Below are 21,376 nucleotides of genomic sequence, written 5' to 3'. Positions count from 1 at the left end.
AAATCAGAGGTAAAAAACAATATAAATACTGTTCAGTTTCTTGCACTGACTGATCGTTTTGTGTCTTTACACATCAATGTATCGTCACGAGACACAGGGTTTAATTTGGTTTTGATTGTGTATGTTTTATGACTCTCAAAGCTTTTGTTACCATTGACTGACATTATAGGACTGACAGACTGCAACGGTTTGAGTTAAAAATCTCCGTTTGTGTTCTACTGAAGAAACAAAGTCACCTACATCTTGGATGCCCTGGGGGTAAGCAGATAAATATAAAATATTCATTTTTGGGTGAACTATCCCTTTAACAGAATAACAAACCCTGATTAGACATGTTTTCTTACATTGCTCTAAAGTGAATCATTCCCAGCGTACCACATCTTGTTTGCTATGTGTTATTGTGTTGGAATAACACTGCTGATCTATGTTATCAAGATGTTCCAGGAATAGGTCATGTAATTGCTTAATTTCTGGAGTCTTTGCGCCATATAACACAACAGTAGATTTAGTTTGAGATTGATCTCTCTTGTGTGTGAACCTCTCAATCCTCATGCAACATTTTTTATGAGATTGAATTTAGACTTAATTACAAATACATTTAAATTTGGTAACACTTTATTTTAAGGTGTCCTTGTTACACACGTTACATGTACATAGTATTATAATAACAATAAATTATGCATAATTACATGCAAGCTAAGATAAACCCTAATCCTAACCCTAACCATATAGTAAGTACATGCATTTAATTAATATTACTCAATACTTAAAGGTATAATTACACTGTAACAAGGACACCTTAAAATATAGTCTAACCTTAAATTTAAGTCAAATTACGAAAACTATAACTATAACAATAACTAAAACTATAACAAAATATTTTAACATTGTATGTAAAAAACTGATAATTGTTTTTATGTTATGGTGAAAAATTGATAAATGGCCAGTATTTGTTTAAATACATTAAAAACAAAACAAATAATCCACCATCTAATAAAATATATAATATCACCTGATATACAACAAATATTGACCTATAAAACAGTGTCATTTATATAAAACATTAGAAACTCGAGTGTATTAGAAACTTTACAAAGGATACTGTAAAATGTATTATAGATACATACTGCATAACAGGCATGGGAAAAGAAGAGGATATGCTAAATTGTGTACTGAAGTTGCAGATTATATCTAATTATATATAACCTGTTATTCATGATATATACTGGTGTGTCAGATGACTTAGTAAAAAATATTGGCATTGGTTGACCCCCTGTTCATCACACCTGCGCCCAGTCTGGCTATCTGGCATGAGTCACTTAGTAGACCTTCGCTTGGATCTGCACCTACTGGCACAGGACGCCTCTGCTGTTCTCTGCCAACGGCCTGCTTTGTAAACAACAGACCATGTTTCTGAGAACTCGGTGGAAATTGCCTGCTGAGTATCCAATTATAAGTTCATTGGAGAGACCCCTGATGGGGTATCATCACCGTGAGTGACTGTAGGGACATGAAATTGATCCTGCTCAGGTCTGTAAGAATTTTTCAGCTATTATCTTCTTTTGTGCTTTTTGGCTGTTACTTTAAATGCATCTTGCCACTGATTCAGTCTAGACAAACTGGTGGAAGGCAGTAATCTCTGGTTTGTATCTCTGTGGTCTGAATGTTACATTTAGAGATGAATCTACAAACTACATGCATCTTGGATTTAGTGCAGTGTTTTTCACTGATTTCAAGCATGCACAAAATGTCCCCAAAGGGAGGTTTTGGCACAAATTTGTCAGCAAACTATTTCTGTGCACACATAGATGCAAAAATGCAGTGTTATAAATTTGTGTTTGCCAAGTCCACAGTTACAAAATCAACGTCATTGTAATGTATTATCCACCCTTGCATGTGTTTTATGTCATTACAGCCTTTGTTTTCTTTCTTTTCCATTTTTTTCTTTCCTGTCTGTCTGTTTTTAATCTGCTGAGATTATCCTCAGTTCCCCCCTCTCAGTATTCACTGGAGCCGATCCGTTCAAGCTGTGGCTCTAATCATTCGTAATGATTTCCTGTTGGCATTGTTTGGAGAGACAAAGTAAATGCCACACCTCAAGCAGAGATTTTCAATACAATGCTTCCTTTCTAGTTTTCATCCCTCTCTCCGCTCCTTTTTGTCAGCTCTTCTCTCTATGAGTCACAGGTTTGCTTTTATAACAGTATGTATCATGACACATTATTTAAAATGATTTAAATTTCAATATTACATTAAAAAATTTAATTTAAACCATTCACTTTTGTTTACTTATGTCCTCTTTGTCCACTTATGTCTTCACTCTACTGTGACTATTGATATTCATTTACACCTGTAAATCATAGGAAACCACAGCCATGATTATATTAAGACCAGCAGCACAATTGGAAATTTAAATTTTGCTCTGCCAAAGAAAATATTTCCAACCAAAGTCGAAGCAAAATTAACTTTTTGCGCATTACTGAATGAATCAGTGTTTTTGAACGAATCGATTCAGATGAGTCAGTGATTCGTTGATTCACTCATAAATACAGTGGTTGCATCCAAAATCACATAAATCGCATAAGGTAAAAACCTTACGTGAACAGAGTAGTATGTCCGAATTCACAGTATTGGATTTGTGAGTAGGGATGACCTGCTATTTCTGATGAGATTGTGAAGTCTGCATTCAATAGACACTTTACTATCCCACAAGGCCACGGGGAGAGGATATGTGAATAGCAGTGAAGCAACACTGCAACTGATGCTACTAGGTCACTTGAAAATGACAACATGATGAATGTAGTACATCCAGAATATAATTCTGAAGTAATTACTTACTTAGTAAATCAGCATTTTGAATGGAACAATTCAGCTGACTGATTGATTCAGAGAGTCACTCACAAAGACATGTAGTCACTTGTCGCCACCTACTGGCATATCAACGTATCACTCTTAAAAATAAAGGCGCTTCAAAAGGTTCTTCAAGCGATGCCATAGAAGAACCATTTTTGGTTCCACAAAGAACCATTCAATCAAAGGTTCTTTAAAGAACCATCTCTTTCTTACCTTTTTGTAATCTGAAGAACCTTCTTTCACCACAAAGAACCTTTTGTGAAACAGAAAGGTTCTTCAGATGTTAAAGGTTCTTTCTGGAACCATTTAAACAAAAAGGTTCTTCTATGGCATCGTGAAGCACCTTTATTTTTAAGAGAGGCTCCAGGAATATTTACTGGAAAAACACACCACTAATGCATTTTTCCTGATTAAGATATTTCGTATTTACTTTGATTTAATCAGTTGCCTTCTTACTATTAACCCTACAATTCTGACTTTTCATTCATATCCTAAGGGCACATCAGTGTAATTAAGCAGCATAAATCTAATGTCACAAACAAAATGTGTATGTGCTGGTTGCAACCCTCTATTAAATAGTGTTAGGTTGCTTGTCTCTGTTAAATGTCAGAGCAATTTTGCTCAGAATTGCTCTCTCCTCTCTGGAGGCTGCAGTACGGCTGGAAATACAGACAGATTTAAGACGTAGAAGGGCAAATGCAGCACATCTGTCAACACGCAGATGTCATGTGAACATGATCCACTTATAGGGCACTACAGCCTGCCTTACATAGAGATTAATTATGTATGTTTTTAATGCATCATCCTAATACTCAGACAAATATGCATCAGCTTAAGTATCATTTTAGTCAAATACTTATACTTTATATCACAGTTGTTTTTCAACTCTCTCTCTCTATCTCTCTCTCTCTCTTTCTCTCACTCTCTCTTTCTCTCACTCTCTCTCTCGCTTCAGTGAGATGAAGAAGGCACTGGTTGAGGAGGGCAGTCGGTCTGTTTTGCTGTCGCGGCAGCACAGGTTTAATGAGCGCTGCTGCATCCGCTGCTGCTCTCCCTTCACCTTTCTGCTCAACCCTAAACGTTCCTGCCTGGACTGTTGCTACAACGTCTGCAAGGGCTGCTGCACCTACAGTAAGAAGGACAAAGGTTGGCTGTGCTCCGCCTGCCAGAAGACCAGGTCAGTTCTGCCGCGCTATCCAGAGCTGTTGTGAGCGTGAGCTCCGTCAGGGGGCTTTCGTAGGAAACACCTGCAGGTTAAAGGATCATGATGCTTCTGGTTGTTATCAGGATTTAAAAACTAGGGATTCATGATATATTGGCACTGTATTGGTTATTGGTTGATGTTAGATATTTTTTTAATTGACGGTATCAGTCAGTATTGGATATTTAATTGTGCATGCTCATTTCTCATACAGTATTTTTTATGTTTAGGTTACCTTTGCAATGTCTAATTCTCACTTGAAGCGAATATTTAAAAACACTAATAATTTAATAACACAGTTAAATATAATCTTTAGCAAATCTAAAAATGAATATCCATTTTTCATAATGTACATTATAATGCTGCAATGCCTAAATTCACATCTATCATTAAATTTATTTTTAGCAATTTATTGTTTATTTATTTAGACAAAATAATATAGAATATCATCGGAAAATGTAATATTTGTTCATCCCTTATAAATAGACTGAGAAGTCTGTTTTAAAAAACTCTTGGGTTTGGTAAGATGAAAAGTAATTTTTTTTTTTTTTTTACATTTATTTACAATTTAAAAAACTGTTTAATTAATTTCAGGTCTGGTTCTGTAAATTGACTCTCTACTGTGAAAATTTGCTTGTATTTATGTTCATATGAGTTGTGTCTCACGTATATTTCAAAGCACCTTAGTAGTCATTTGAGCGTTAGTGAGCATCTGTATGTCTGTGGGTTTGTTTACACTCATGGTTTAACGAAAGAGTGCAATAACTGTTTATAACAGAGTATTCTTGTTGAGGGTTCAAATAACACTTAACACTTAAGACAGTCATCAGAATTATTATGTATAATACAAGTATAGAGCATGACATGACTTGCGTTCAAATGCCTTTGTAAATGTCACAGAGTGCTGTAGGTCAGAATCCTACTGAACCAAGACAGAAAATATTTTTGCACTTCTTACATACACACTAATGGATAAATACTGGCCTGCAAACATAAAACTTTCAATTTAGGTTTAACCAATTTGATTTTGCTAACTAGTGAAGGCAGAGTTAAATTTTGGGTGGCCTTCTGTCTTATTATGGTTTTCTACAGATGTGATGTGAATCTGTAGTGCTAATGAAACCCAAGAGCTTTACGCTTCACACACTGTGCATGGAAGGTTAATATGTCCTACAGAAGTCCTGCATTTCTGTGCAAAACATCACTGTATTTATTTATTTATGTATTTATTTATTTATAGCAGGATTATTCCTTCTCTTTCCTATCTTATACATACACACTCACACTTGAACAGAGATTACGTCCATCAGTGGAATTGAATTTTGATACTATACACATCCACTCGTATTTTCTCTGTCCTCATGTAATAAAACGGATGCTCATTCCAGTTTTCATTGCAAAGATCTGTGTATTAGATCATTACTGAATGGAAGCAGGCAATTTAAATTTATACTATGCTTATAGACAGAACAGGTATATGTAGTATCTAAGCTATCTGTATACAGTATATGTGGCTTCTTGTCTAGTTAATTAAATAAATACATAAACAAGTAATTCCCATTTAAAGTCCATCTTAAAGTAAAATTCTTTCCAAATATAATTTGCCCTCAGGTAGTGTCTGTACATTATGGTAAAAGGACACAGAATGCTATTTTAAGCATGAAAGCAACACTGTAGTCTTTACCAACATCTCATATTTCTCTGCATATTTCTTTAACAGATTATTAAAACTTGGTTGTTGATATAATGTTGCTAACATAATTATTGATTGATAATTACTGAATGTTAAAATTCCTGGCAATTTTGGCCTACTCCCTAGAGCATAAGAATAAAGATTCTTCTGATTTTTAATTTTCTTTTTGACAATATTCCCTACTATATACAAAGAAAACAATAATCTTATATGTTCTCAGCAGGCAATTCCTCTGAAAAAACTCATTTTAATTCTAGCTATTGGACTTATGCTATCAGTGGCAATGGCAACATCGAGCTATTTGTTTCTTTAGCGGTGAGAATCTGAATATTAGTGTAGCACAGGCTTAACCTGGTCTCTGATATTGAGCATGCTCAAAAGTGCCTTTGGCTGTATATATAGTGACCTTTCTTTGTATGTTTGTGTGTGTGCTTGATTATAGGTCCTTGTGTCTATGATTATAGGACAAATGTCATAGTCTTCATTATCATATGTTCTGCACTTACATTGTCAAAGGTTTTAATCAGTGTAGCGTAAACAGAAACTCAGGAATGCTCTTAAATAAGCATTATAATGTGGCCTTGTTCATGTATTTCCAGGCTACTGAAGACCGAGTCACTGGAATGGTTCTACAATAATGTGAGAAGGCGTTTTAAAAGGTTTGGCAGTGCCAAAGTGTTAAAGAACCTCTACAGGAGGCATGCGGCCGAGCGTGGAGTGCTAGCTGAGCTTACAGGTACTTGCCATCTGGACTGTTATGTATGACCTTCCTTGAAAATAAAGGATGTTTTCACACTATGACATTTTATAATGTATATATTTTGGAGGTAAAAGAGCTGGTTTACATGTTGCATGTTTGTAGGAGTTGCTGCATTTCAAATGCCATCTGCATTCAGTGGATATGTCAGTTTTAGATTGTCCTTCAAACCCTAGCTCTGTCTTTTTCACAGCTTATGGTTGCATGTGCACGCATGTATTTAGCACTAATTCATGAGGGTTAAGAAAAAAGCAGACAGGGCTCCTCTAGTCTGACTTGCCTCCTCTGTAACCAATTTAACAGCAGCAGGATATATGAGAATTATTCATGTTTATGGAGGAAGGGTCGCTGTGTACTTTGATTATGACCTGATAGATCCATTCCCTCTTGTATTCCTAACATTTAAATAGCGAATCAAAATCAAGCATATACACATAATTCTATACAATAATTACTTATTACATTAACAGGTAAATGTTTTATTCACTATAGCCTAAATAAAAAAAGACTGAATATTATCGTTTTCTGGTGTACAGAAAGATATTAATCAGAAATTGAAAATGTAATAATGTCAGGATTCGTCCAATAAACGCAGGAAGCATGATTTGCAAAAAATTCAATTCTTTATAGGTTTCCCATTTTTTTTAAACATACACTTGGTCATACATAGAAAAAATAAAGAAAACGTCACAAATAAAAAAAAAAGGAAAAAAATGGAGTTCCAGAGCTCAGATGTTAACAGTTGGGATCCCTCTCCCAAAAAACTCTCTTAACAAACAAAACCCAGCCCTTATATTACCAGGACCGTACCATTAACAAATGACAAAGGGGTCACCCACACACAAATACACTTCAATAACTTAACTACCTAAATTAGATGAATTCACATCGCATTTAGAACAACATAAAATTAATAACCATAATTCATATTCACTTATACACTAACAAATCATATAAATAAAGAACAACATTATGCTTGTTTTTACACCTTCCATTCACCAGCATGAGCTCCAGCGAATAGAAAATAATTAGGAGCTACCTGTCCTCCTTTAGCGCGCATAAAGAAGACAACATAAGCTACCTAACTTAGAGCATCCATATTTAGGCAAATAAACAAAACATACAAAAATAAATACACATTTACAAAGGAAGAAAAAACGGAAAAAACCCACCTCAAAACCAATACATAAATAAAAAAACGATTAACAAACGGTCATCACAAATAATTTCTTGCTCCCCATTCACTGGAAAATCACAGTAAACAGTTGTAATTTTTACAACAACAACAAAAAAACTACTGTTAAAGTACAGCCAGAAAGTAATAGCCAAAAATATACTGCTAGTTAACATTATTTTTACTGCACCCTTGTTTGGATGTGTAAAATAATCTGTAAAAGATTATTTTTCTCTTCCACATCAGCTTGAAGCTTCTTTGCTTGTGTTTGTGGGCACAACCCTAAATGAGTTATGATCTGTGCCCAGCCTCCATTTCAGTTTTGCTGAGGTCTGTGAGCAGAGAATGTCTTCTCCATGAAGAGGAAAGCAGTTTAGAGCAAGGCCAATGCTACATTAACAATGGATGACCATAAATGTGGATGTTTGTCACCTCAGCAGACCCCTGTAACCTGTGAGGAACAATAGCTCTCTGTGGAGGAGAGTAAAACCATTACAGTGACCATGAAAAATAAAGAGCTTTGGCCACAAAACTCAATGCACTATGTGGTCAAGCTTTTGAAAATTTGATGCAGAGAAAAGCTAGGAGATAATCTGTCTGAGTGTAACGTCAGACAAGTGCTAAGAATGGAGCGATAAGCTTATAGCATTATAGGATAGGTATTTAAGCCGCAACATCAGTCTTCAGCTTATCTTATAGAAAAAGCTAGATTCATAACATTACTTTGATCTGCTCTCCTCAGCAGAATGTAGGCGTAAACACTGGCTTGAAGGAAAAGGGCAGGCGTTTTCATAGAGTGGTAGCCGGTGACTTCAGAGGTAGTTTGACCTTTACCGGCTTGAGGGGAGCACTTTAAATGGCTCTATGTAGGGCTGAGGCCATATTGATATGTCAGTATTTACCCAACAAATGCTTTGTCATCCAACAGCTCTCTGAGACTGAGACAGTGTCTGTCAGTGAGAGAAACCTGTCGACACTGCTATTAAATCATGTGTCTGAACTGGAAGTGCTGTTGAATCGCTCAATTTATCACAGGAACAGTTTGTCAATAACACTAACAACAAAAGAAATGTTTAATGTATACGGTTGTACATATTTTTTTCTAATTTAATATTGAGCCAAGCTCTTTATTCCACTCTCGTCCTACCTTATCACTCTTGACAATTTTATTTTAATAACAGAAAAAAAGACTATTAGATATGAAACTTAGAAATTGTATTATGTGGATGTTCTTTTTTATAAAGGTTGATGCCCTCAGAAATCGAGGCATTAAGTATTTCCTCATAGCATGCAACACTTTCTAAAGTTATACATTCTCTGCGACTGAAAATGGATAGATTATGAAAGGTTATAAAGTTTTTTTGATGAAATGAGCTGTAACATTTTTGCAGCAACAGAGGGCAGCACTTATGAGGAGAGCGGCTGCAATGAGAGTAGTATGTATGAGAGCGACTCCACATTCTACAGGCAAAGTGAAGGTTTGTGATCAAATCATTATTTAGATATGTATGGTGTGTTACTGTATATCAGTAGTTTTGATTCCATTAGTTTCATACAGGGGCATTTGAAAACACTTTAATTATTATGTCTCTCCAGAGCACAGCATGGCTGAGACTATTAATGTGGCACGGCGGGTGGCAGAAGAGGCCATAGATGAGGCCATTGCTAAGGCTGAGAGCCAGACTGACAGTCAAGTAAGACTTTCCCATTAATAGATACAAGATTGTTCATTCATTGCTATTCAGTAACTTGGCAAGTGTGACATGGCAGCTATTTGACATTTGCTTTTGTAGGAGAAGCAGAACGAAGCTCATTATTTGCGAGAGAACAGAAAAGAGCTGATAGAGGAATTGGCCAAAACTATAGTACAGAAAGTGAGTAACACATGACAGCAGTGACCTTTCATGAATGTAGAGTTTTACATTGTGTAGAATTCAGTGTATTCAGCAAGGACCCATGAAATTGAACAAAAGTGACTGCAAAGACATTTGTAATGTTACAAAAGATTATTATTTCAAATAAACGCTGTTCTTTTGAACCTTCTTTTCATCTAAAATCGTAAAAAAAAGTGTCAAGGTTTCCACAAAAATATTAAACAGCACAAATATTGTATAATGAGAAATGTTTCTTGAGCACCAAATCAGCATATGAAAATGATATCTGAAGGATCATGTGACACTGAAGACTGAAGTAATGGTTGCTGAAAATTCAGCTTTGCCATAACAGGAATAAATTACATTTTAAAATATATTAAAACCGAAATCAGATATTTTAAACTATAATAATATTTCAAAATATTACTGTTTTACTGTATTTTTATCAAATAAATACAATCTTGGTAAGCATATTTTACCCATTATTTTACACGTATTTTACACACTACTGTTTAGAACTCAAAGGCATAATTATGTAATACATATTTTTATTTATTTATTTTAATGCTTTTAAAATGTACAATTTGAGATTATCCATTAATCTGAATGTATCAAGGTCTGCCTATCTGTATATATTCACACTCTTGATTTGACATCAAAAAGACAATGCAGAATTGTATTATTTAACTTATGTTGAATAGGAATATACGTGTTGATATAATATTACATTTAAAATTATTATATGATATTTTTAAATTATCATATTATTATTTTTTCAATTTTGACACTGTTTGCATAAACGTATTATATTGGAATATTTAAATGTCAGATTGTCCGCCGGAAAAGGGATCTGTCTGAGATGAAGTCTGGATGTAATCTGGACCAGAACAGTGAGGGAATCTCTCCTGATCAAACCCAGAGTGCCTTTGATGCTTCTCTTTGGGTACAGTGACTTTTTATTTCTTTTAAAGACTAAGTTACCTGCAATTTGGCCATGCTTTTGGATTGGTTCTTTTGTTTCGATGTTTTGAATGAAATGTTTCCTCTCCCTTAGAGGTCTCGCTCAGCTTTCTGTCTCTTGACTGATGAGAAAACAGGCCAGCATGCTAACATTGGGTCAAGACTTTCATCCTCTACAAGTCATACTCTGGAAATGAAGAAAGAAGAACCAATGCCTGTCAAGGCCATGCCTAGCTGGAGGAGTGTCGACCATTTGGACAATTCCAGTTAGATCATTGACTTAAATCCATATGATTCTTAACTATAGTTAATCATCTCTTCTTGTTTATGACAGAGATTTTAAATAATTTTGAACTTTTAAACTGTTGAACCTCTTCATTTATATACATGTCTAAATGCTGTGTGTATGTCTTCAGTATTACAGAGTCCTGATGGTAACTGGATTGCTTATCAGAGCAACCTGCTCTCTCGACCAGGCCTTTTAACTAAGCGCAAAAGTCTGGTCTACAGCGTCTTGGAAAGAGAGTCTGGCGTGGTGTTAGCTTACGATGAGATAGGCTCAGAAACAGAGCCTGAAGCTAATGGGGTCTGGGGCGCTGCACTGGAAGAGCTTCGGCGTAAAATGTCTGCCAATAAGCAGTTGAGTTACCCAGAGTCCTACAGCCGTCAAGCAACCTTGCCTTTGAACGCACAAGCACAACATCTCACTGCACACAACTTGAATGCCGACACTGAGGACTCCGCAGGACAAGATGGGCCACTACACCAGTCCCAGAAAACTCTGCTGCCCTTCTTGAAAAGAAAAGTGCCACTAGAACACAGGCGACCCTCATCCACCCGCCGCCCAAACATCATGGATAAAAATTTAAATCCAGGAGGTGCTGAAAGCAGCGAGGATGGCCTAGAGGAAAGCAGGGTCAAGAGGTCACGGCGAAGAAGGAAAAATAAGAGAGAGGAGGCAGAGTGGAAAGGACAGTTGGTATTGTCTTCGGATGTCCCGGTAAGAATGACTGTTTATTATACAACATGTCTTGGCTTTGATTTAGAACAGGGGTTTTTAAACCTTTTGATGTCGACTACACCCACATATGATGATCCCCTTGTGAGCACCCTTCATATCTAAAAAATAAAGCCAGCTATATATTTCCATATATAAATACCCATTTATACTGTGTTGTTTCCAAAATTAAATAATTGGTACTGAAGTCAAAACGAAAAATATTATCTGAAAATATTTTGTATTAAGTTCACAAAGTATTTGTGTTATTTTATTTTATTATTTTATACTATTTTTTGTTTTCAATTTCTTGCTATTATTATATTAAAAAATGTGCAGTTAATTTCATGATTTCTGACCAGTCTATAGAAAGCAGAATGAAAAGACCAAAAATTAATATCATTAATTAAAATAAAAATAATTAAGGTTGTGTATGTTATACAGTATATAGACACTATATACACACTACTGTTCAAAAGTTTGGGGTAAGTTTTTTTTTTTTGGAAGAAGTCTCTAATACTTACCAAAAATATAGTAAAAACAGTAATATTGTGAAATGTTAATACAATTTAAAGTATATTGGAAAGTGCAATTTATACCTGTGATGGCAAATCTGAATTTTACCAGCCACAGTCTTAAGTGTAACATGATCTTTCAGAAATAATTATAATAAAATAAAATAAAAAACAGTTGAAAACAGTTTTACTGCTTAATATTTTTGCAGAAACCTTGAAACATTTGGGATTATTTGATGAATAGAAAGTTTAAAAGAACAGCATTTATTAAAAAAAAAATCAAATTTTTCTAACAATGCAAAAACCTTTGCTGTCTTTTTCATCAATTTAATTCATCCTTGCTGAAAAAAAATTTATTTATTTAAAACTTTCTGACCCAAAACTTTTGAACGATAATGCGTGGATATAAAAATTATTTATTCATTTATTTTTGACATTTCATGACTCTGATTCTTTTTTGGCAGGATTCCAGTAGCCATCTCTCAGATGCTCTGGTGAAGAGACGTTATGTGAAACAAGACTCAGGCTTGCATGGAAAAAGACCATGTGATCATGATCTGGAAGCAGACACTTCAGACACTGCTACTCCTGACATCTTGAGCTCTGGAGCCATGACCCCTGATCCATTTGAACTTGGTCTCAATGCTCCCAGCAATTCCAATCATGGGGCCCTTGGCATAGTTGGATCTTTAGATCAGGAGTTGACTACCAAACTGAAAGAACTGACCAGTCAAGTCAGAGAAACACAACTTTCTTCCACTGAGGATGAACTGGACAGGTTGGAGTATCAAATGGGGAATGAAGAAAGTGAAACAAAAGAAAAAGTGGGAGATGCTGCATTGACGATTGAGGCTGATTCAGAAGAAAGATCAGATGGAATTGAATCCACAAATCAAGTGAGATCAACTGAGATGTTGAAAGAAGATGATCTGACTTCCAAACTGAGAGAGTTGACCAGTCAGGTCAGTGAGACACTACTCTCTTCCACTGAAGATCAACTGGACAGGTGTGAGTATCAAACTGAAACCAAGGGTATAAATCAGTCAATAAGAACTGAGGTGCTGGGGGTAGATGACAGGACAGATGGAAACAAAGTGATACAATATGACAAGAAAACCCAAAACTATGTAGAGATGGTTGAAAAAGCAGAAGAAGAGAGATCAGAGAAAAGGCAAAAGGACACTGTGGCAAAGCAGGGCGTTAGTGAGCAAAATGACACGGGTGAGACCCAAATGTCAGAAGAAATTAGCTCTGTGAGCCAAAAACAGACACTTGATGAGGCAGATGCACAAAATGAGATAGTTAGAGAGAGAACTGAAGAGACAAAGAACAAGGGAGAAGTTCAGACTGAAGAGAAAAATGCAGAAATAAAAGATAGTGGAAGCGCACTTAAAGGTCAGCAGAGCAGAGCTGAGAATACAGAGACGGTTGATCACATTGAGGAGCAGGAGGTGTTATCCTGTGAACTGGCTTTGAGTAGATTGATAAGTGAAGATGGAAAGATGGAATTTGATAGTATCATCAATACTGTAGTGAAGGCTTTGGATGATATGGAAGAACACATAGAAGCTTACACTAGTGAGAGGGTATTTTTAGACAGAGAGATAAGTGAGGGAGAGAAACATGAGATGATGGAAGAGGAGGAGAATATAACTGAACAGGAAACGGATGACAACACAATATCTAAGGGATGCTTTGTTGGTGGAAAATCGAAGGTGGTGCAGGAAAAAGAAATGAAGGAAGAGGGCAAGATCAATGAAGTTGTGGCACTAAAGAGCAACACTGAAGATACTGAGGAGACAGAAGACAAACAATGCAGCAAATCATCAGAAGAGAGAGTTCAAGTGAAGGACGGCAATAGTCAAGGTGACTTGACTGAAAACAGTGAGAAACAGAGGGACCCCACAATTCAACACAGCACCCCATCTGGTCAGGAGGAGTATCTGTCACCAGAGGAGATCTACAAGGTAACAACTAATTACAGTATACTATACTAAACACTACAGGCTGAAGTAACCTTAGTTGCTTGCAACTAACATGCTTTTATTTAATCTGCTTAACCTATTTCTCTGAAGCTCTTCTTTATTTCTTATTTCTTTCTTTGTCTTGTGCCTCTGTTTGATCTTTATTAGGATGCACACATGCTGGACATAGAGAAAAACCTACATTTAATCTCCAATATACTACAGCAGGTGATGATTGTGTATGCTAATATGGACAGTATGCTCTTATTTCTGCACTCATTATTTGGCTACTGTACTTGTTCTCTTTTCTGTATGTTTTCATCTGCTATCTGACACTGGGCTCCCTATTATTTACATATTTTACATTCTGTTAGGACACAATTAATCAATAAATAATCGTGATTATGATTATGGCTGCCACATGAAGAAAGTGGATTATAATATTCTATTTAGATTTATTCAAGTTGGGTCAAAGGTTTTTTTTTTTTTCACAGCATTGAGCATTGTAACCCATCATAGATATGTTGGTTGAACACATTGAGCCCAAGCAATGATCCAGTCAGAGGTGTTTAAATCCACTCAGTGCCTCTCCAAACAGCAGATTTGTTTTCAATGCAAGCTCAATGCAAGCTCACTTGCAGATCCTCTCATTATAACCTTCAAAATGTAGACACACAAAAAAGCTTCCATAAAATGTAAAAATTCTGACATACTAAGTCATTAATACGCCGTTCACTAGCAGAACGTAAGCTTCTAGAGGGCACATAACTCTGAAGTAATGAATTTAGGTAAATGGGTGCAGAGCCAGTGGTGGTTTTGTAGGCAAACATTAATGCCTTGAATTTAATGCGAGCAGCTACTGGTAGCCAGTGCAAATTGATGAACAGAGATGTTCTTTTCGGCTCATGATTATGAGATAAAAATTACTTAGTATGTCATAATTTCTACATTTCATGCTTTTTGTCATAATTATGAGATAAAAAGTAGAAATTATGACATACTAAGTCATAATTGAGATAAAACTTAAAATCATGACATAATCTGTCAAAAATTTGATATTTTACATTTGTGACCCTGGACTACAAAACCAGTCATAAGGGTACATTTTTTTTTAAATTGAGATTTATACATCACCTGAAAGCTGAATAAATAAACTTTCCATTGATGTATGGTTTGTTATGATAGGACAATATTTGGCCGAGATACAACTATTTGAAAATCTGGAATCTGAGGGTGCAAAAAAATCAAAATATTGAGAAAATCACCTTTAAAGTTGTCCAAATGAAGTTCTTAGCAATGCATATTACTAATCAAAAATTAAGTTTTGATATATTTACAGTAAGAAATGTACAAAATATCTTCATGGAGCATGATCTTTACTTAATATCCTAATGATTTTTGGCATAAAAGAAAAATCGATAATTTTGACCCATACAATGTTTTTTTGGCTATTGCTACAAATATACCCAAGCGACTTAAGACTGGTTTTGTGGTCCAGGGTCACATTTTTTAAATCTCATAATTGACTTTTTATCTTTTAATTGTGACTTTTTATGAACTAATTAAGATTTAACAAAGCATTATTTTTGTTCTTATGTGGTTGGTAATGGGCATCCATAAATAATTGATTCAGTTTCTAAGCCTGTTTTAGATGTATAGCCCACATAAAATATATGGCATGCAGTTGGTCCATCCAAAAAAGTATTTAAATGTTAACTGTATTCATTAAATCAGTATTAATAATTTTGATAATGTAGGTGTGGTCACACTAGACTTGCCCCATGCCCCGTTAATTTCCATTTATATGAATGTGAATGTTATTGTGTAACGTTACAGTACCTTCCTCTGTGTATTTACCGTGAATAGAAGTACTCAGCAGCATCACTGCGCAGCATCACCACAGAGGTGCTGAAAGTACTGAACGCTACTGAGGATCTGATTCACGGATCTATGGGAAATGGACGATGCCAGTTAGACCACAGTGACGTCTCGATCATTCCCCCTGACGAGGCCAGAAGACTGGACGAGCAGCTCGGCAGACTGGAGGAGAATGTACGGATTCTTCCTGAGATGAGCATTTCTCACGCCACTGGGCATTTATGAGCTGCTTCTCAATTTATTCGAATTCATTTCACTGTGTGCAGGTGTATGTGGCGGCAGGGACAGTGTACGGGCTTGAGGCTGAACTGCGGGATCTGGAGGAGTGTGCGCGCTGCATCCGTGGATCCACCACTGAAGGAGAGCTCGCTCATCTGGAGGACCAGGTGGCCTCTGCAGCAGCCCAGGTGCAGCAGTCTGAGCTCCAGGTGTGTTCGGCCTGGACGCTGTGCTCTATCTCTCTTTTTCTGAATCTCAGCTGCAGCATCTCATAGCTCTCTCATGCAGTTACATTTGAATTAATGAGCAACATAACAAATGTTTTTGTTTACTTTATTTAAATTGTTTTCGTTATTTGAAAAAAAAAAGCTAAAATAAAAAATAAATAAATAAAAATATAAGATGAAAACCTTAAATGGAAATTAGAAATGTTGCTTTGAAAACTAACTGAAAAAAAAGCTAAAATAAAAAGAAAGAAAGAAAGAAAATAGAGAAATTAAAAAAACAAACAAACGAATAAAAGCACTTAACAAAATTACTAAAACAAACTAAAATTAAATGAAATATAAATAATAGATGAAAAACACAAACAGACATTAGAAATAGGCGTTAGAAAAACTTAAACGGACAGTAGAACAGAAATTTAAAAAACAAGTACCATAATTACCAACTGAAACTGAAATAAAATAAATTAAAGCTTAATAGAAATAGAAAAAACAACAACTAAATAAATGACAAACATAACAAAATGGCTAAACTTTAACTAAAATTAAAATGAAAACTCAAAATATAAGGATAAAACGAACTAAAAATATTGATAAACACTACAAGAATATAAAAATAATATTAAAATAACACTCAAATAATGTAGATTTCCTATATACAGTGCATACTATATAGACCTGTATATACTGTATACTACACATACTACATACTGTATAGAATTATGCAAACATACTAACCATGGTGTCCCAAAACTGCCAATAACATTTCATATAACAGTCTCTCTGCAAAGCCTTGCTGTTCACAATAAAAACATTTTATTTTCATTTTGATATCTTTTTGCTTTGATCTGTGCTTTTTTTCAAGGTTTTAGACATTTCCTCAAGAATTGCTGCTCTGAAAAATGCAGGTCTTAATGTAACTCCACAGACCCAATTTACCAAGGTGTTGTCTTCATATTTTAAGTAATATTCATACACATATTCCTACATGCCCATGTGACTTATAATGACTATAACTGTCGTAATACTTTTGTATTAGACACAAACCATTGGCTCATCTCGGAAACTGAGGAGGCGACTGCCAGCACCTCCAAAACAAGGTAAGAGTTACTCATAATCAATACTGACAACTGACATATTTTTTTTGAAAATGTTATCTGTGTAATTATAGGTGAAATGTGTAATTGTTTTATTTTAAAATGCTGCAGAAATTGTACCCATCATCTTTATATGGGCTTCATTTATTTCCGTTGCATTAATCAAAGGTCTAAAATAGTTCAAAACATACATCTGTTGCTGAAACTTATTTGAATCTCCTGTAAATTTCAGATAAAGAAGCATAAAGAGGATAGTGGGATACATCAGCAAGCATAATCACAAAATTAAATAACTACAAACTTAAAAAAAGCCACTGATCACATGTGCCTTGAAGCTCATGGCTCATAGATAAGATTTTATGGACAAATAAACTATCGCTCATGCATTGATGCCATTTTACACAAACAAATAACTATTGCTTTATTACCTCTCTCCCCTCATAATAAATAATAAACTAAAATAATGTCAAATTACACTATGATGTGGAGCTTTGTTTTGGCATATTTGACCATTACTGTGAATCAAGCTCATCATTAAATTAAGCTTTTAATTAAAAATAAATCTTGTAAAAGGAAGTAATGGGATAGTTCACCCAAACATGAATATTCTGCCATTATTTACTCACTCAATGTTGAAAACCAAGCTTTTATTATGACATTTAAAGCATTTCTCAAAATCTTTATTTTATATTCCACAGATGAAAGAGATGGTGAACTATCCCTTATATAGATTAATTCGAATGCCTGACCAAATATTTCCTGGATTAATCTTTCTGATTGATTTATCTGTCAGATTTAGAGTAGATTATTCTAGCCATGTGTCACCTATCATGCAGAAATTTATATTCAATTCAATTCAAGTTTATTTGTATAGCGCTTTTCACGATACAAATCGTTGCAAATCAGCTTTACAGAAAATTACGTTTCTACAATATATTTAGTAGTAGCGTACCAGTGGTGACTATGTCAAATTGATGTACATATGGCAGAAATGTAAATTTATATGTGCTGATAATATAAATTTATGTTGTTAGATTTGATAATAGAGACATTTACAAACTATTGTAAAGACATTGATTTATTGTAAAGTGTAAATGATCTATGTAAATTAATGGATTTTTTGTTTGACTATATTTCAATTATAGTACATTTTTGTACACAGATTTTTGTTGTTACTGTTGTTGAATTGAGTTGTTCTGATTACATAACCTGAACAATTTATGGTATTAGTTTACTGAAATCATCAATATAACATTGCAGTTGTTGAGATCTATATTTCTGTTTGAAAAATTTCAAATATACAAATCAAACTACATATTACAAATACAAAGCACAGATATTATAAGGACATTAACTGAGGCATGTACGGTTACTATTGCAATTCATGAGATTACCTTGGATGTGTGTTCAGGTAGTGCTATTTGTATAGAGTGTGTGTGTTAGATCAACTTTTCAATTGTATCTCAGTGTTTCTCTGATACACTGCAAAATATTTGAATCAAGAATATTTTAAAGAACTATGAAAGTTTTTAAGATTCTTCTATAACTGTACCTTAACATTATCCACATGAATTTGGAGTATAAAGGTATTATTTATAGCAAAAATATAACTTCCATGTTTTACACAGGACGTTCTGTGAGGTGTTTGCAATACACAGGCTTTAATGACCCATCTGGTTAGAAGAGAGACACCAACAAAGGGACTCTCAGGAACATTATCAGACCATGGTTTAAATTGGGCTTCTGGAGAGAAATTAAATAAAAGCTCAGGTGTGAAGGTTTTCCCTGAGCGCTGCAATTCCACTAGCTTCACTGTGTTGGAAAAAACATTTATGTGTCCACATTGTTTACATTGCACTTTGGTGTAATGGTGCAATAGATCACTCACATTTTAAGTACTTGCTGTTATAAGGTCAAACAAATACCACATTCATCCCAGCATCCAGTGCAACTTCCTCTCAAAAACAGAGGAGCTAATTCATAAACCTTAGAGGCGTTCCATGATAAGGAAACGTTCTCTTTGGTCAGCCACAATAAATCCTTCCCTCTGGTCCGTCAGAAACAAGCTCTCTCTCCTGTCTGACACAAGAAAACTGCCTCTAGGGTCCATCACAATGAATCCTTCTTTATCCTGTCCCGTGGCCTCTACCTCTGCATATGACGGGTGTCCTGATCCCCGTCGAAATTCCATGGCTGGCCAGTGTGTTGGTCGTCTCTAGATATCAAGAATAAAATTCAGAACTTTTGAAAGGTAGTGTATATTAATGTGCTAAAAATATTTGTTCACTTCCATTAGCTGTATATGCTTTAGTTATGACGTTCACCTCTATGAAGAAGAGACTGGCGCTGGAGGTGGGATGATAGTACATGTATATAGTGGCCAACACAGCAACCACCATGAGGACCATAGTGATGAGGATGCCTATGAGCAGACCAGTCTGCATCTGCTCCTCTGTTTGCTTCTCTATAATGTCTATCTGAGAGTCTGAAAAAGAGCAGAAGAGGATATTTACACTTGCCTGTAAAAAACAACAATTATAACCAGATTTTTACATTTTCTGAAAAAGATATGTGAATTGCACTTGCCCAAATGCCACAATGTCATTGGGTTCCGGGCTTTTCTACATGGTTGCTAATAGGTTGCTATTGGTTCGTTACAAAAGACCCTTACTGAAAATGTTCGATACAGCATTGTTTTAACCACTGCACGAGTGAAACTTCATGGGAAACTTCCAGTTTTATTGTTACTTTTAATAAGAAACAAAGTCTCATCTTTCAAATTGTCAATTTCTTTCAGGAAATTTAAACAATAAATGCCATTTTGATGCTCTTTGATGTGGCGTGACAGTTTGCTGAATAAACGCCTCACATGCGAATGAGCTTGATCATCCCTTCCTTTTTAGTACTAGTTTTAACCCGAAATAAACATGAATGAACATCTCATGCCGCATGTATTCGCTCAATCAGTGTTTCAACCACGGAAAGACGTCAAAACAAAACATCACGTATCATTTCATTTACCTCAGGAAAGTCATCAGCTCATTAGTTTGCAAGAGAAATTAAGTCTAGACAAGAGCATTTAGCGAAATATTAGACTATATACTCATTATATTTTACTGTACCTGTTAGTGGTCTTAATTATTTAATGTATGTTTAAATAAATCTATTATGAAACAGTTATGACAGCCACTGTGTAAATATATTTCAACAACAAATAGAAATTTTATATTTTTACATTTTAATGCATACAAGTTAAGTGTTGATAGTTATATTTAAAAATAAATAGTAATTAAATTTCAGTTTGGTAACCTTATAAGTAGCCTAATGTAAAAGGGCTCACTATTTAGAGCATAAGCTGAGGTAGATTTTTATCCCTTGGAAAATTTTAATTATAATTTAATTTATTTAAAGGTGTCATATGATGTGATTTCAAGTTTTCCTTTCGCTTTGGAGTGTTACAAGCTGTTCGTGAATAGATAAGATCCCTAAAGTTGCAAAGACTAAAGTCTCAAACCCAAAGAGATATTCTTTATAAAAGTTAAGACTCGTCCACGCCTACCTAAAACACCTCGTTCAAACACTCCCCCACATGTCTACGTCACTGTGTGGGAAGATTTGCATAACGCCGCCCAAATGTTCACGCAAAGAAAGAAGGAGTAACTTTATTGTTGCTGCCACCGCCATGCTGTGAAGACGCTGTGTGTTTCGTTGCGAAAGCAAAAATACTTTGTTTGGCCTTCCAAAAGAGGACACGAATAGAAATCAGTGGTTAAGTTGTATTTACAACACTGTTCCAGAACACTTCAACCCAAATATCCAGATGTGTTCAGCACATTTTATGGAGGACCGTTTCCTGATCCTGGGAGAGTAGACTACAATGCCGTCTACACACAAAGGCAGTTTCTATAAAGTGGGGCAGTTCCAACTTTGCAAGGACAGTCTGGCGCTTCTGACTCACAGACTGTAAGTA

At 35.2% G+C, this 21,376-nt stretch overlaps 2 protein-coding genes across 5 annotated transcripts in view; one reads left to right on the top strand and one right to left on the bottom strand.

Moving 5' to 3' along the window:
* Positions 1–18,274, top strand: part of myripa (myosin VIIA and Rab interacting protein a) — a 23,437-nt gene extending 5,163 nt beyond the window's left edge. The window contains exons 3-17 of one of the 4 annotated variants that reach the window (XM_016519648.1): positions 3,809–4,030; positions 6,347–6,483; positions 9,076–9,156; positions 9,275–9,372; positions 9,472–9,552; positions 10,382–10,495; positions 10,607–10,778; positions 10,929–11,512; positions 12,489–13,991; positions 14,157–14,216; positions 15,855–16,040; positions 16,133–16,294; positions 17,175–17,252; positions 17,349–17,409; positions 18,105–18,274. In XM_016519648.1, coding sequence (XP_016375134.1) covers positions 3,809–4,030; positions 6,347–6,483; positions 9,076–9,156; positions 9,275–9,372; positions 9,472–9,552; positions 10,382–10,495; positions 10,607–10,778; positions 10,929–11,512; positions 12,489–13,991; positions 14,157–14,216; positions 15,855–16,040; positions 16,133–16,294; positions 17,175–17,252; positions 17,349–17,409; positions 18,105–18,136 — 3,571 coding nt within the window. In that variant the 3' untranslated portion in view covers positions 18,137–18,274. Of the gene's footprint in view, positions 1–3,808; positions 4,031–6,346; positions 6,484–9,069; positions 9,157–9,274; positions 9,373–9,471; positions 9,553–10,381; positions 10,496–10,606; positions 10,779–10,928; positions 11,513–12,488; positions 13,992–14,156; positions 14,217–15,854; positions 16,041–16,132; positions 16,295–17,174; positions 17,253–17,348; positions 17,410–18,104 lie in introns of all 4 variants that reach the window. The other 3 variants (XM_016519649.1, XM_016519647.1, XM_016519650.1) reach the window with 3 other exon arrangements.
* Positions 18,275–18,687: 413 nt separating this feature from the next.
* The window catches only part of LOC107713976 (plexin domain-containing protein 2-like), a 14,185-nt gene continuing 11,496 nt past the window's right edge, over positions 18,688–21,376 (bottom strand). The window contains exons 12-13 of the mRNA XM_016519660.1: positions 19,731–19,891; positions 18,688–19,621 (exon numbers count right to left, since the gene is read on the bottom strand). Of these exons, the coding sequence (XP_016375146.1) occupies positions 19,394–19,621; positions 19,731–19,891 (389 nt within the window). The 3' untranslated portion in view covers positions 18,688–19,393. The remainder of the gene's footprint in view (positions 19,622–19,730; positions 19,892–21,376) is intronic.

Source organism: Sinocyclocheilus rhinocerous, unplaced genomic scaffold (genome assembly GCF_001515625.1).
Source record: "Sinocyclocheilus rhinocerous isolate Xijiao unplaced genomic scaffold, SAMN03320098_v1.1 scaffold2043, whole genome shotgun sequence".
In the NCBI taxonomy this organism is placed as follows: domain Eukaryota; kingdom Metazoa; phylum Chordata; class Actinopteri; order Cypriniformes; family Cyprinidae; genus Sinocyclocheilus; species Sinocyclocheilus rhinocerous.
The sequence above is the reverse complement of the archived record's forward strand: the minus strand, read 5'-3'. Positions and strand labels throughout refer to the sequence as shown.